Source organism: Tubulanus polymorphus, chromosome 12 (genome assembly GCF_964204645.1).
Source record: "Tubulanus polymorphus chromosome 12, tnTubPoly1.2, whole genome shotgun sequence".
Lineage (NCBI taxonomy): Eukaryota > Metazoa > Nemertea > Palaeonemertea > Tubulaniformes > Tubulanidae > Tubulanus > Tubulanus polymorphus.
Genome location: NC_134036.1, coordinates 394,938 through 411,696, shown reverse-complemented (window position 1 = coordinate 411,696; position 16,759 = coordinate 394,938). Strand labels below are relative to the sequence as shown.

Here is a 16,759-nt window from a genome sequence, read left to right as displayed (position 1 = left end):
TCAAAAATTGATAAACCACATTATGAGAGTGAAATATCAAATTTTCATGTGTGAATCTGCGATAAAATAAATCAGATAAATTGTCACTAAACAGATTGTTGCACTAATTATAACGACAGATGTAGATTTCATGGATGGAACAAACTAGGGGTCAATGAGTGGTCAGCGAGTGGTCAGTGATGACTGTCTGTCCTCGCGATACTGACCGCTGTCACTGTCCCTCAGGAGCCTACAGGCTTCTCCGATGAATCTCATTAAATCAAAGACAATTTTGTAGAAATTGCTCGACATACGGGTTTCTATGCAAATCATAGAAATAGTAATACAATGAACCTCGTTAATATGAATCTTGTCGGCAAAAGTGAAATTGTGGTATTGATATTTTTCAAATCTGGATGGATATAAATACGTTAGCTGGGACATGCTGGAAATTAATGCTTAACAAACGGATTAAACTGAATCATATTAACGAAGTTCAACATCAACATCCATCAAAGAATTTCTAAGAAACTCAACTTAGAGTTTGGTATTCCAGCTTAGCTCATTTCAATAAATTGATGCATTCTATTCACGCGGTCCAGGCACAGCAGCACTGGGTGAAGGGGTAAATAGAGATCAGTAGTTCAGGTGCAGGGTTTACTAGGTGATCTAGGGATACGTCTGGTCAACGACGTGTTGTGACGTGAAACAACGCAGACCATTCTACTCAAATTTATGCTTGACCGGTTTATAGAAATCCCGAGACTAAATAAAAGTGAAATAAACACAATTGCCGGTGATCTGAGTCAATTATCGTTAGGACCGAGACTATTGTCGGACGATGACAAATAGTGAGGTTAATCCATCCATGTGGTCAAGAGGCCATCACTGTTATTGTAAAACCTGTGGGAACCGCTAAAAAACATTATATAAATGGTTGCCACGGTGAAAAACAAGTTTTTCATTGTTGCGCTCGCGGCGATGTCCAGGAACCTCAAAGACGGCTGAACAGGTTGTTGAGTAACCCCTGGATCAGGTTAGACAATAGTACAAACAACGGCCAGTTCTTACTGCGGACCAGGGTCGAAAAAATGGACACAATACGAGGAAAGAAGTAATGAAAGGCAAACAGGATGGTAAAGTGTAATATCAGTAGCAATTCCGACCGGAGGGTCAATCTATCTAACCCTGGATACCTTTAGAAAACAAGACAATATACGAAGGGGGAAATAGTAAAAAAAGTTAAAAAGAAAAAATCCATCGAGCGAGTGAGCGTGGGAACACCTTGAAAAAAACCACTGCGGCCAGTTGCTGAAAACTTGGTTAAATTATAATATAAATTATTATTTTCAAAAGATAACTGGCAGATAAAAATACCATAGTAACAATGTTACAATGAACTTTGAATCGTCACTGTCAACTATCCACTGGTAGCCTACATTCGAGCAACAGCAGCCCATGATTTCATTGCTGGTAGTTTGAGCTGATGAAAAAGATAATTGAACCCGATATCAATAATCATCAGGTTGATGCGTCTCAAGAGAAGAGATATTGATAATATTGTTTGTCGTTGAACCTGGGAAATATTTCCTGGTCTGGAAACCTAGTGACCTTTAAAAAGGAATGAGATTTTTTCAAAAACGACTTTGTCCGAGATGCGGTGCCTGGAAACAGTTCTATTACCTTCTCAGAATTTCCCATATTTGATTATGAAGACATCTTTAGGTGAAGGTTAAAATGACAAAAACTAAAAAATTCATGAACTTTGCATGAATTGACTTGTGAGTAGGTCAACTGACCGCAATATTCTAAACAGGAACCCGATAAACGCCCGGTGAATAAAGGTTGAAATATCTTCAAATATTCAATTCTTTAGGCATTGAAATCACAGTCTTGGTGCGCTTAGAGTCTACTTCAAGTTTCTAATTTCTTAATGACAAAAAAATAATGACAGGTAATAATAATTTCACAACAATAATGACTGAATATGATTCCTAAAGCAAGTGTAGTCTATCCGACATTTCGACTATATTCTAATAGTCATCTTCAGGAATACTGAGTTAAGGTTGAAAATTCCACACATCTTTATCCAATAATTTCAAACGATTTCATTTTATTCTTTGAAATACATGAATCTTTGGAGGAAACTCATAGAAAAAACTACGCATTGAAGGAATTAGCCACAAGCCGGGAGCAGTCTAAATGAAATGTCCATTTCAGATTCCCGCACTGACCACACATGAAGAATACTTTATCACCGAGCATTAAATTATACTTGTTATTTTTTCACCATTTCCTGCGTGTTAAATAAATAAACCGAGGGCAAAAATATGTATAGGAACTTTTGTAATGTGAGGGAGCTATCGAAATCCGTCAAAAACCATCGCTACTTTTTTTTGTACAAAGAAACACAAAACGACAACATGCGGGCTAATTGTTACAATCGAGGGGTCTGGTTTCCCACGGTTACCGATATCAGAGATGACCGCTGCGCAAACTCGCCGAGCCTTTTTACTCGAATATTTCATCAAAAGAAACAACTTTGAATTCATTATCCATAAAATGACACATATTCAGCTATTATCATATTGTATCTTTTTCATCTTGATAAAAAAGGGTTTCTTCTTTGACGTACATAAAAACAGCATCTTTTTCAATTAATGAAATCATTGAAAAACACATTTTAGGTGTAGAAACTATTCTTCAGTTATTGACAATGAAATTTGTCCAACGGGAAATGACAGGAAAATGGTTCATCATCCACTAACAATAGATTGATACAAAGCACCGTCAAACAACCATCATCACTGTTTCAACAGGATTGTCTCAGTTATTGTTCCGTTGGTCATTTTGGAAGTTTTTGAAAATGTTTAGCATTTTTCCAGGAAATAAAAACTGCTCGAATAATGAAAAAAATTTGTTAAACACAGATTCATAAGATATTCAACTATTCCACTAACTTAAATACCATGGTCCAGTTTTATAGACTGGTATTAACAACTTAAACCCAACTCAATTCATTATTAATTGAGTAAACCCCCAGGTTTAAGTAAATACCAGTCTATTAAACTCAGCCCATTATTGTGCGCTAGACAGTATTAGTGAGTATATCTACCACAATGTGGCAGCACTGCCTATTGTTCCGAAATGATTAGAGAAATAATAGTTCATTGAGAAATATATGGACTTCAATACATTTAACTATTAAACAGCTAACACTGTTTAGTGTAATATATACATTTAGGTTTGGTATTAATGTAGAGAAATGGATCATCATTTTGTTTGTTTGTAAATTGTGTGAGGATATGGAACATGATGAATTCTATCTTTTGAAAATCTTGTTTTTTCTTTGTAAATACATCTAAACGTACAAATGATGTTATCCGACACCTGGCGGTAATAAACTGAACTAAACTCTCTTTACATTCATTTCTAACTCGAGCTTATTTTCAACTAGTGTGGTACTAGTTCAAGTTGAGGCTCCCAATGATATTTTTATGTCCAAAAGTGTGTGTCAATATCATGACATATCAGGCCCAAACCCTACCAGTAGGACAATGCTGATTGGTCGTTGTTAGAGCTGATCTGATTCGCTAACCCTAACCCTAGGTCACATGGTTTGCTAGGGCTACTGTGATTGGCTAACCCTAACCCTAGGTCTCTATGCAGACTAGAGTGGTCTGCTAGGGTTTCTGTGATTGGCTAGGTCTCTATGCTGACTGTTGATGGTCACTGAGTGGTCACGTGACCTCAGTGAGTGAGTAGTGATCAGGTCATGTAAGGCCCCACTGCTTGCATACAGTACTTGATTTAAGGCCCAATTCATTTTATCTAAATCACTCAAACATGAATGTATAATTCAGGGCGAAAAGAAGAAAGTAATATATATGTAGATTAGAAGTATAATGTAATTAAAGGGAGTCAAATATAAACTGATTACAGATTGAATTACACACATATTGGATCAGTACATATAACACCTTTAACATATGGAACACTGAAAATTCTTCACCAGATTTCAACGATAGCTTTTCGTAATACTGTCAAATTTACACTATAGCTGCGATTGAACAAGCATTTTTGGCCTGCACCAAATTTTCTCCGTGTGATCACTAATTATGATCAAATATCTGATTCTAGAAATGTTTGATCTACTGCATCAACGCGAGTGAATAAAATTAAACTTAAACTGAATAAATTGCATCAAAACGATTTTAAAATACGTCCTTCGCGACAGATTCATGAAAAAATCTGTTAGGTCAACTTTAAAACTACAAATATTCCAGTAAAGGTAAATGGCCACTGATCTGCAATAAACCTCTATATATATTAATTGTACCAAACGTGTAATCGCAATTTGACTATGAAACGACAATGATAGTTCTAGAAATCCAGAATTCAAAATAGACATTTATCTTTTATTGTCTCTATGGAATAAACTTGTCACCCTTTACAACGCGACATTATATGAAAGTAAATGTACTGACTGTATTTAGGTTACTCGTCAATTGACACTTTTTAAGCTGCATGTTTTTCTAGTAGTGACAAGAACAAGTTGTTTTAGCACTGGAAAATATTTAAACTAGAAATTCAGTACAGGAAATATATAAAACGCTCTTATAAAGAACTTTCAATTTTCAATAATTGAATAATAAATTTTGCTTTTAGATTTGTACATGGTTGGTTTTTATTTTTTATAGGTATAACCTATACTACTACAACCCTCTCAACTCCATGTCCACACGTTTTAGTTCATTTTTTTCATTTCTCTGACGAAGAAGTTTAATTTGAAACTGTCACAAAATAAACCGTGGGTTTTTTATTCATAAACTCTGAATACTGAGATTAATATAAGTCTCCTTATTTTTATTCCTGCCATCCCCTCCCTCAAGTTCTACACCATCTAACATTGTCAAAAATTCAAACACTCTACAACCCCCCACCCCCTGCCCCCTTTTATAAAAATATGACAAACAATATACAAACCTCTGTCACCTGCATCCATTCATAATCCTTTACCATCTTGTCTTAATCCAGTTTAATCTCCAGATAATCCAGTTTTCTCAACAGATAATCCAGTTAACAGGTATCACACATATATCGTGTATTTGAGAGTTTTCTATACTGGAAATTTCTGCAATTTTTTTAATAATTAATCTCTGAGAATTTTGAATGTTTAAACTTGTAGGCAAGAATATAACTGTCCCGGCTAAGAACCAACATCTATCCTAACTATAACTTATAAAACTAATATTTGTCATTACACCATTCTGTTTTCTTATTGCTTTAATCAAACAGTCATTTTCCCAGAATATAACAGCAGATTTCAGCCAGACCTCGCTGTACCCCTAACCCCTAATACAAATAGCCTAAAGATATCTACTAAAACCGAGCTAAAATATCATCAACTCAATCAATACCCGATTCTGAATTTAATTACCTGAAATTTCACAGAACAGCGTGAAAAACAGTTGTTAAGAAATGTGAATTACAATTTTCTACGCTCATTAGCTCTAGATCGGCGACAATGAAATCCATACTACATGAATAATACTAACGAGCCCCTACACAAACATAGCCCGGAGATATAGACACCAATTATAGTAGAATTCAACCATTTAAAAGTAAAGTAAATAAGGTCAATTTGAATACAGGACGTGTTAGGACACCTTCATATTTACTCTCTCGATGTTGTGAGGTGATATCTATCTCAGGAAAACCTGACAGGTCAAGAAATAAACAAATAAATATGAATTGAAGCCATTTCCTCGAGAGAGATAGACAGGTATAGATTGATTGATATAGATGTTACTCATATCCTCAGGGTAAAGAAATCATCGAATAAAACAATAATTGCACCACGAGTGAACAATAATTCCATAGAAATTTGCCTGAATCGAATAACTTCAATTGGATATATTTCGACTGTTTAAATTGAAATGAATAACAGCAATGTCGTTGTGTATAGACTGGGGGCTGCATTGACACTCTAAACATTCAATAGATTTTTGAAGTATTATATTTCCTATAATACTGCTGTAGTACGTCACACATCGCTGTTATATGTGTTTATGCATGATCCATTTCTAATAAATTCATTACATTTCATTTTAACATATAATGACATCATAAGATACTCAAACCCTTTACAAATTGTTTATCTGTTTCTCCATGTGAAATTGGAACAGGATGATCCGATACCTACAGTTAAAATACTAGTTAGAAAAATAACCAATATTGACAATGTTTTCAAATTGAAAATGTTAATTCACATGTCATGGATTAATTAAATAGTATCTAATCCAATCTTATTTAAAATTGTCTTATCATAAACGTAGAACAGTTAATGATATCCAATACAGTTAAAATACTAGTTAAAGTAACTGATATTGATAATGTTTAAAAAATTATACATCTATACATTGACATATATTACACTATTCAAATCTATGTCACGTATAAATTCTATTCTCTCTAATCCCTATTTTGATTATCAGTAAAATCAGTATTCTCAAAAAGTAGCTGTTCCTCTATATAAACTTAGTGTCTCAGATAACAGTTAAAAAGCATCTACGTAATAAAAATATGTATCATAGTAAAAAGTTAAGCGAATATGAATGGAAAGCTACTAATCTAAAATAATCCCTGAATACCTTCATAGTAGACATAACTCAATAATAAATCCCTGCGAACACGCTTGAAATATTCACAAATTCTCAGACTCCAAACAAAACACCGATCATAATCACTAATGATATATAGTAAATATGTTTAATACCATAATGAATTATAATCTCAGTTATAAATGATTAGTATTAGACTACAACGCGTTGTAGTAATCGTCTGTAGTACTCCTTGTTACATGTGTGTATATTAATACACCTCGTGGACTGTGTATATATATATATATATAGATATATATATTTTACAGCGAGACCCTGGAACGAGCCCATTGTTTGTAAAGTACTGTACGTGACAGCGTCACCCAGTAGGACTAGACTATCGAGAAAGAGAGTCCCAGGCTTTCAACAATAATCACTCATACAAGTACACAACTTATTCTACCTACAGACCCTATTCTACGACGAGCTAGGACACAGTCTATTTTACCTTTCATGTAGGGACCCCATTCGACTAGTCAACAAGTGCGGATCCAGGATTTTTTCCAGAAGGGATTAATAAAGAATGTTTATGTTAAACCGCTGACTAAAATCTCTGATAGATGGCCTAGACGGCATATTGTTGGGCCAAACATAAGATGATAGGGTACCGATTATGTACCGGTACTGTCCGCCCGATTTGTCTTGAGTACATAACTTCTTCAAGAAAATGACAAAAAACTTTTTTGGTAGCTGAGCAGGGGGGTCACGACCCCTGAAACCCCACTCTGGATCCGCGTCTGGTCAAGTCCTATTTAGCTATAAAGTAGACATCTCTCAAATGCAGAATTCAAGTTGATATCGTAGCATCAACTATATATCCCCCTTATTATTGCATTTGATAAAATCAAGCGTCGAAGAAATAAATTGAGATTGAAATTTCTTACCGATCGAAAAGTATTGATATTCGGAGGAGGTGAAGGGAGCAGACGGATCGACTCCTCCGACGTGCGAAATCCTACCGGAGGCGAAATTATACCTCCATCAGGTGTCTCCCCCTGGTGCTGGTCAGGTAAAACGGTATAGACGCTCAGAGCAGGTAACAACGTATCCCGTTGTTCGGAGTCGACTTCCGGAGTCGACTCCGCCGGTAGAGGAGTCACAGTTTGAATCAATTTCTCATCTTCCTCTCCAGAATTTAACTGAATTTCCGTATGATCCGATTTGGAGGATGAGCGTTCATCGAACAGCTGCTCCAAGAGAGGGTTATCTTCACAGTTTGAAACTGAATCAGTATTTAAACCGTGTTGAAGAGATTTATCATCCGGAGTGATCTCTCCGACCGGTAGCGACAATAAACTCACGCTATCCAACCTCGACAACGAGACGATCCTAGCAAACGGCATCTCGGCGTCTCCCCCTGGTGGCAGCGGTCGTCGTCGTCGGTGTAAAATCCACGAAATTACACGCCGCGAAATAATCGAAAATAATATCAGGCGAAAAATACCGACGACCAACGACGAAAATTCGAGCATTCAGAAAATCATGGTTTTCCCGAAGATGACGACAGAAAGTTTTGATTCTGGTTTCAAAGAAGATTTCGTTCACCGGACTCTGATCACATCGACAACTACTACTACTCAACACACAGAATAACAGATAGAAACAAATTACTTAACAACGTCACCCCCCCTCTCTCTCACTCTCTCCACCTCCTGACAAAACACTTCAACATTTCGAAAACATCTGTCTCATCGTAGAAATATTTTACCGATATTCTAAAAATCACCTCCCTTACGTTTAATACGAGCAATTATCAAAATAAATTACATGCGAAATTAAACTGTTAAAAAAGTGTTTTTCAAACATTTATTTTCAACAAATGTTTCCCTTTTTAAAGGTTACCATATGTATATATACAACAACATAGAATAGTGAAATTGATATTGAAATGTAACCGACGCCCGCTCGTGTGTAATATGATATATCTGTAAAATATCGATATGATATTTATATCAACAGCTGTTTAACATTCCTCTGAAACTCTGAACTCAGCTACGACACGATCATAGTTCAAAAATAAATTCAGTTAAACCTACCCTACTGCGTCCGTGCGGGCTGGGGTACGGTAAATAGGGCGAACGGTGCCGGGACGAAGTCCATTCACCTTCTCTCAAACTATCCTCGAAATCCCACCACGCCGAATGAAAATGTGGTAACGACCCATACCAGTACGGGACCGGGTGACCGTGTCTACCTCTAGGGGGCGCCACCGGGTGACCGTATCTGCCTCTAGATGGCACCACCGGGTGACCGTATCTACCCCTAGGGGGCGCAAGTCGTTTAGAGTAATGCAGATTTTTCGATTCTTTCTGATCCTTTTTTCGAGCCATCGTAAAATCGATCAATCCTACAACAATCGCTACAGTTAAACCAGTGTCCAAACTTCAACTGCGCAATGAAAAATCTGTTTCAATTTCCTAAATCTGTTTCAATTTCCTGAATATGAATTTCAAGTATAAGAACAATTGACTTTGTAAAACAGAGTTAGAAGAATTTGAACTTCTGAGACAATAGCGCGTTAGTCAGATACGTCGTGTTCCCGGGTTCGAGTTTGTCAAGTATAAACACTTTGGCGAGATATCATCGAACTAAAGTTTCACCATAAAATGATTGAAATAATGAACAGCTGATATAGAAGGAGGCTCAGGCAGGTGAGGTGAGTTCGTCGAAAGCCGAAAATAGACACAATAATCTCCAGGGCGCGTTGTTGCTGAAATCAGTATTCCTTCAACGAAAAAACGCTGACTTCCAAAACCGGACAAAAACCGAAAACTAAACTTGATTCTTCATCGGAAGAAAAGTTATCCAGTCATCCAGGAGTCAGTCAGTAAGACTGCGAGAGTCGCGACTAGCAGTCTGACTCATTGTGGTCTGTGATTTAAAACAATAGGAACTCTTACTATACGTGTATATGTAATTTGATCGAACTGGTAATATACAGTGGAATGTATGGATAAGACTCCCTCTGATTTACATCAACTATTTACCCTTAATTACGACGGCTTCTTATTTTCGCTAATCAAATCACAACCGATGACAACGAAAGTATCGAAAATAGATTCCATTCCTAGGTTATACGAAAAAAACTTCTTTTTAAAGGTATTTTTGAGACTGACTTACCAAATTGGTAAAATTTCCTGGCTGACGAAATAAAGCGATTTGATATTAATGAATGTCAGTAATTTTATCACAACCTGTCAACTGTTCTGGCGATTGATGCAGAATGTTTGTTCGTACTTTCTAAATATAAACACCGAACAATTGAGAAATATAGTAAAATCAGTCCAAGATCCAACCAAATCATGGATTTTTTACCCTTGAATTATGTATCATCTAACTCAGTTATCAAAAGATCTGACTTGAGCGGAGTCTACTGTACCATCCAACTCAGATATCACTCTCAAGTCAAAAGATCTGACTTGAGCGGAGTCTACTGTACCATCCAACTCAGATATCACTCTCAAGTCAAAAGATCAGACTTGAGCGGAGTCTACTGTACCATCCAACTCAGATATCACTCTCAAGTCAAAAGATCAGACTTGAGCGGAGTCTGCTGTACCATCCAAATGAGATATCAAAATATCCAACTTTCTGCCAAAATAAGAATTAAATTCAACTTACTGTTTCTGGAATGTTATTAGTTTGCGGGTTAGGATCAATTCTCCGTGTATCAGCTGTATCCTGAGAGTAAGGGCCGTTCCTCGCATCAGTATGCGGTGGTTGAGCCCGCGGACCCGGGCGTGTCCTCGCGTCAGCAGTATCATAGTTCCAAGTGTATTTACTAGTTAAGAGATGAGGAGTTAAGAAATATAAACGAATTAATAAAATAAAATTCTGCATCGAAATTATTGTGAATTTTTGACATACCTGTATTCAGCATTATTCATATTGCATCAGATATCTGGTCGGACGAGAAAGTGGACGAGAGTGGACGGTACAGAAACATGGACGGAAGTTAACACTCATCAAACACTTCTCACATAGAGCTCATCATCGTGAAAATCTGTCAGTCCTGTTGGGCTATAAAAACAGTGATACAAAGAGTTTATAGTTTAACAAATGAAGCCATAATTGAAACTGCGTAACATCAATGAATTTTACAACAGTGTATCAGCTGTCGGCCTATAGTTCTTACTTTTCAAAAACTATATCAGATCACTGATGTCATAGTCAACTCATGACGTAGCTCATTAACTCATTTTTAAAAGTTTTCCAATATACCGGACTATGCTCAAATCCTGTTGTTAGTTTCTGGACATTTCATACGCGTCTTGCCAACAAAATTTTACAACTCTGCTTGTGGAAGCATTATCAGAATACTGGAATAGTACAATTATGTTCTTACAGCCCCTAGCTAGATCCAAATCTGATGTCAAACAGAAAATAGTCAGATGATAAACAGGAAAATATATGATTCAGTTAAGTAGGATTTGTAAATAGCTTGTCGAAATGTGGGGACACGTTGTATATATGCAGGGTACGAATTGTCATCAGATGGGGTCGGGGAAATATATCGTAAAACCTGATGAGTTTCCGTTTATTTCAGTTTGATGACAACTACTGCATCTTATTCTGAACAGTCTCTAAATTCCATATCAACTGTTTTCAAACTATCAATTCAACTCACATTTGATAAATAAGCAGTTGAAAACGAAAAATCTCGAGCAAATCGCAAAATTATCACATTTCCGGTCATACTATTTATCGACTAGCGCCGACGGTATAACTCGCTTCCCTGTGCTTACTCTCATTAGCTGACCATAGGCCTTTTTATGAACACTCGATTAGTATATTCGAGTATGCAAAACGTTTTTATGAGCATGGATTATGTCATAATCCGTCATTTTTATGAACATTGGTTATCATAATCGATTAGCATACTCAGCATACTCGCTCGGCGAGCAAGTATGCCGATTATCTAATCCAACCGATATGGTGTTCTCGGTAGAAGTCGCTGCTGAGTAGGCCATAATTGAATATTTTCTACCTGGCGTTTTTATCAACCAACATACCCGGTTATGCTAATTGACACTAATCGGCTATATAATCTATATAGCTAATCTATTTCGATTTTGCTGGTTCATAAAAAGGCCTCATAAGTGTCCACTATGGGCGCTGGACGGAGTAGCAATACTTCGGCAAAAATCCTTAAATGCCTGGCGGTGCAATAAGTATTTATAGACGCTGCCAGCAACGCCAGTAGTCCGAGTAATCAATCAATAGTCCGGTACCGGTGTCCATACAAATACCCTGAGGTGGCGCTAGCGGACGGTAGTCATGATGTCGTAGGTTGTATATCGTAAGTTGTAGGAAAAATTTGCCGTACAGTAAAGTTTGTTTGTTGCAGGATGATTCCGTCATCGTCGCCTGTTTTTAGAACTGGTTGTGTTTTAATTGCCCGAACTGTCAGTTTGAGAAGTAGATTATATCACGTGGATCGCTGTCCAACGATCGGTACCAAACCAGAGTACAACTCGCAACAATATCAGGTACGTCCCGCCGGACATCGATCGATCGATTTAAAGTTTTGCCTATTTCTTCAGTCTGGATTGGAGTTTGTTCAGCAGGGACAGGGTCAGTAGCAAGCATGGTTTTTTTTTCTGAGCTGAAATATTTTTTCTATTTTAAGAGTAATTATGGCCGAATGAAGGAGATCGTCGACGAATTGAAATCAAATGTATCCAGAATTGTTCAAGGTAGGCGCGAAATTCTGATCCGTCGGTTTTAGGCCGTTACTCTGATTGTCGAAATCGAGCTGTGTGATGTATATAATCTCCAATAGGTGGCGGTGAGAAAGCGAGATTGAGACAGACATCGCGAGGTAAGATGTTACCACGCGATCGTATAACCAGCCTATTAGATCCAGGTTCGCCGTTTCTGGAGATGTCACAGTTAGCCGGTTATGAGCTGTATGGTAAAGAGGACGTGCCGGCCGGTGGAATCATTTCGGGAATCGGTCGCGTCTCTGGGTAAAACTAATATCATCGTTTTAGATTTGATTCTTTCTAAATCGTGTTATGATAAGTAATTTATTAATTTTTTTGTTTTTGGTGTAGAGTTGAATGTATGATAGTAGCGAATGACCCGACTGTCAAGGGAGGCTCTTACTATCCGATAACTGTGAAGAAACATCTACGCGCTCAGGAAATAGCTCAACAAAATCATCTTCCATGCATTTATTTAGGTGTGTATTGTTTAATGTGTTTAGCGGGGTGGCGCCGCTAACCTGGAAAACTGTGTGAATCAGAAAAATTCCGGGAGTTTGACAAATTTTACCAAAAACCTGGAGAACTCGGGAGGGAATTCTGATAATGCTATTGACCACGTGTTTCTTTAACAATACGTGATTCAATGATAATTGAACTGAATTTTTAAATCTAAAAAAATCTCTCTGATTCACTTACACTCAGGGAATTTTGTGTAAAAGTCTCAGATAATTGTAATTTGTAGTAACTGGCGCCACCCTGTTTGATGGTTATATAAATGGAGAGTTTAAATTGATGTGATTATTTACAGTTGATTCCGGAGGTGCTAATTTACCTCGTCAAGCCGACGTGTTTCCAGATCGAGATCATTTCGGACGGATATTCTACAATCAAGCGAACATGTCGTCGTTAGGAATTCCTCAGATAGCTGTAGTGATGGGCAGCTGTACGGCGGGCGGGGCCTACGTACCAGCCATGGCTGACGAGAGCATCATCGTAAAAAAACAGGGCACAATTTTCCTGGCCGGGCCACCTCTCGTAAGTCTTATAAAAAATAGTCAATCTTATGCAGTGATTCAAGTAACCAATAATCCAGATGTGGAAGAAAAATAGTCCCTGGGAACATTTTGAAATTCGTCAAGTTATATCCATGGTTTCTCATTGTTACTATGATGGTTGTCACCCAGATTGTGGATTTACCCCTAGGGATAACTTTGATACTCAGTCTATGAAACCTGGCCCTGGCATTTTATGTTCAGGTTTTAAATGTTTGGTGTTTTTTCTCATCAGGTAAAGGCAGCTACCGGTGAAACAGTCTCCGCTGAGGATTTAGGCGGAGCTAATTTACATTGCAGGTAAAATATGCGTCTATAAATCTGTGTCGATTTCAAATCAGAAACAATGTTGATTTGATTTGTATTTTGGCCTTCAAAATCCTGTGTTGTGGCTTGGTGGATAAGGTGTTAAAGAGAGTAACAGTCGAGAGGTTATGGGTTCAAATCCTACTGAAACCATCTTATTCAGGCAGAACACATCAGTACCGGCCAACTCAGTGATTTAACAACAAAAGTCTTACCTGCTAAAAATACTCATCGTAAGAGTGCTCAGCAGTAACTTGTATTTAAATTTGTATTTTCAGTAAGTCCGGTGTAACTGACCACTATGCTATAGACGACCAACACGCTTTGCATTTAGCGAGAAGAGCTATCAAAAATCTCAACTACAAAAAAAATCCACAAGTCAGTTTGAAAAATATCATATTAAATCATTCTCGAGACTGAGTTGAAATTAATCAAAATCCAATAATACGCTTGTTACTAGGTAACGATTGAAGAACCCGAATCGCCGATTCATGCAGCTGATGAATTATACGGAATCGTCAGCGAGAATCTGAAGAAAACGTTCGACATACGAGAAGTGATCGCTAGAATTGTCGATGGCAGTAAATTCGATGAGTTTAAAGCCATGTATGGAGATACACTGGTAACAGGTGATTGAAATATTTGACCTATGTGTCTCATTATTATTTGAACGTCCATACGACTCCTTGATTCCTTAAAAACAGAAAATGCTTTCAAAGATGCTTCTTGAAACTCCTTTAAAATCCTTCCATTCTGAGAAAAAGGCAACAAGAAATTTTAATCTAGTTTGCAGTAAACTATGCCTAAATGGAATTACAGGTTTCAGGTTGATTAAGGAGTCTACTGTTAATTGGATATGATAGTGATGCAGAAACTCCTCAAAATTTGAAATTATCTCCTTTCCAACTCTTCATATCCATCTATAGGGACCCTGGGATAACTGTTTGTTTATTTATTTCAGGTTTTGCTCGACTATGGGGCTACCCTGTCGGTATTGTTGGTAATAATGGTGTATTATTTGCCGAATCAGCTTTAAAGGTATAAAAACCTCTTAAATATTCCTGAATTCTCTCCAAATTTCAATTCCGCTCTTACAATACATGGAGTTTTGTTCGTCTGTTTGCAGGGAACGCATTTTATAGAAATTTGCAGCAAAAGAAACATACCTCTGATATTCTTACAGAACATCACAGGTAAAGTACTGAATTATCTTCAATAATCTATTTTCACTTTGCTGATGACTAGTGGTTTTCACAATTCTTGTTGTTGCGTTAAAAGGTTTTATGGTTGGAAGAGAGGCCGAAGCTGGCGGTATCGCGAAGCACGGCGCTAAGATGGTAACTGCTGTTGCTTGCGCTAAAGTTCCTAAATTCACTGTGATAGTCGGAGGTTCTTACGGAGCAGGAAACTATGGAATGTGCGGCCGAGCTTACGGGTGAGTGTGCTATTAGTTTTATGTGCATTACAGCGAAACTCTGCATTAACATAGTGTCAACAATCATGATATTGATGACTTACACTGAGTAAATTCACAAATAGACTCAAAAATAGAGATGACTTCAGTAATGTGATGACTCTTATTTCCAAATGACGACTCATACTTAGTAAATTGAATTAGAAATACAGACTCTGAAAATTAGAGATGGCTTCAGTAATCTGGCGACTTATCCAAATGACAACTTATAAGTTGTATATCTAAGAATAGAGATGACTTCAGTAATGTGACGACTTACCCAGATGACAAATGTATTCAGCCTTAGTAAGATTTAGTTGTAATTATTTTTTCTCATGTTTAGTCCGCGGTTTATGTTCATGTGGCCAAATGCTCGTATATCAGTAATGGGTGGTGAACAAGCTGCGAACGTACTCGCTCAAATCACTAGAGAACAGAGAAAGAGAGAGGGTAAAGAGGTAACTATATCATCAGCCACAATCGATGAGAGGTCGAGGTCCTGACGAGTTCACATGTGAAAGCGATTGTTTTTATGATATTTTTTAGTGGAATGAAGATGAAGAAAAAGCTTTAAAAGATCCGGTCATACAGAAATATGAAGCCGAAGGAAGTCCTTATTTCTCCAGTGCTAGGTACGTGCTACATCTCAGCCGTCAGTCCAATATTATCATTACTACAAGACACACACACACGTTTAGACGAGTAGATACACAATATCCGTGTATGATGATGACGAGAGAAATCCCACAATAACGAAGCCAAAATTGAAAAATTCTATATCAGAATGATTGTATTTGAGGAGCGACGTTTCGGCTAACAACTGTTAGCCATCATCAGTCGACGCACACACGTACCACTGGTCTGTATATATGTATATATTGTTTTATAGGTTATGGGACGACGGTGTTATCGATCCAGTTGATACTAGAGATGTGCTAGGACTCAGTTTAAGCGCTTCACTTAACGCGCCAATTCCGGAAACGAACTTTGGAATTTTTCGCATGTAGATGACAGTTTGAATCGCGCAGAGCTGCACCTGAAAGTTTCGACTCCCCCCAAGTTAACTCATCGAAAGTGTGCCGTGTTTAACTCCTAACTCGAACATGCGGAACTGGAGCCAGGAATGTATAGTGATATTCGGGGGGTGGATCTGTACTAGGACAGTAGTATGTTTAGCAGGATTTGCGGTGATGTTAATAGTGTGTGAGTGTAAGCATAACTTTAACAATTCCTAGACACAAATATCTGGTAATGTTTTAAGAATCATGAAATGTAATAAAGTACTAGCGCTGAATAAGAACTGGTATCTACTGCATTGTAACGAGTGCTGAAACCAAACGAAATAGTTGTAATACACAGTAGAACCTCGTTAATACAAAATTGTCAAGTTATTAACGAGGTTCAACTGTATCTTTCTATTCATGTATTATACAAAATAAATAAACTTAATTTAAAACAATGTTTACAAGAGTTTTGTGTTTTTATTTAGTTATTTGGAATGTATGAAGCAGATTTGAACTCGGCGAAAACTTGTTTTAGCTGAAAGAAAATGCAAAAACATCTTGAAAAAGAACAAGTCAACAATTTTGTTTCAATATT

At 37.2% G+C, this 16,759-nt stretch overlaps 2 protein-coding genes across 6 annotated transcripts in view; one reads left to right on the top strand and one right to left on the bottom strand.

Moving 5' to 3' along the window:
- Positions 1–11,755, bottom strand: part of LOC141913873 (tight junction protein 1-like) — a 30,635-nt gene extending 18,880 nt beyond the window's left edge. For 3 of the 5 annotated variants that reach the window (XM_074805036.1, XM_074805041.1, XM_074805038.1), the window contains exons 1-3: positions 11,269–11,343; positions 10,509–10,661; positions 10,263–10,422 (exon numbers count right to left, since the gene is read on the bottom strand). In XM_074805036.1, the coding sequence (XP_074661137.1) occupies positions 10,263–10,422; positions 10,509–10,528 (180 nt within the window). In that variant the 5' untranslated portion in view covers positions 10,529–10,661; positions 11,269–11,343. Of the gene's footprint in view, positions 1–4,965; positions 5,037–10,262; positions 10,423–10,508; positions 10,662–11,268; positions 11,344–11,653 lie in introns of those variants that run through there. The other 2 variants (XM_074805037.1, XM_074805042.1) reach the window with 2 other exon arrangements.
- Positions 11,756–11,923: 168 nt separating this feature from the next.
- LOC141913911 (methylcrotonoyl-CoA carboxylase beta chain, mitochondrial-like) lies at positions 11,924–16,619 on the top strand. The gene is made up of 14 exons (XM_074805125.1): positions 11,924–12,130; positions 12,271–12,337; positions 12,424–12,610; positions 12,698–12,825; positions 13,158–13,384; positions 13,637–13,701; positions 13,986–14,085; positions 14,168–14,336; positions 14,669–14,745; positions 14,834–14,900; positions 14,986–15,142; positions 15,504–15,618; positions 15,707–15,792; positions 16,050–16,619. The coding sequence occupies exons 1-14, from the start codon at positions 11,990–11,992 to the stop codon at positions 16,165–16,167; spliced, it is 1,704 nt and encodes a 567-aa protein (XP_074661226.1). The 5' UTR covers positions 11,924–11,989; the 3' UTR covers positions 16,168–16,619.
- Positions 16,620–16,759: the final 140 nt, after the last annotated feature.

Excerpts from the sequence above, each read along its gene's own strand:
- LOC141913911 (XM_074805125.1), top strand. The coding sequence starts at position 11,990 with ATGATTCCGTCATCGTCGCCTGTTTTTAGAACTGGTTGTGTTTTAATT. Across the intron at positions 14,746-14,833 it reads TTGCCGAATCAGCTTTAAAG|GGAACGCATTTTATAGAAAT; the intron begins GTATAAAAACCT and ends GTCTGTTTGCAG. Across the intron at positions 15,793-16,049 it reads CCTTATTTCTCCAGTGCTAG|GTTATGGGACGACGGTGTTA; the intron begins GTACGTGCTACA and ends ATTGTTTTATAG.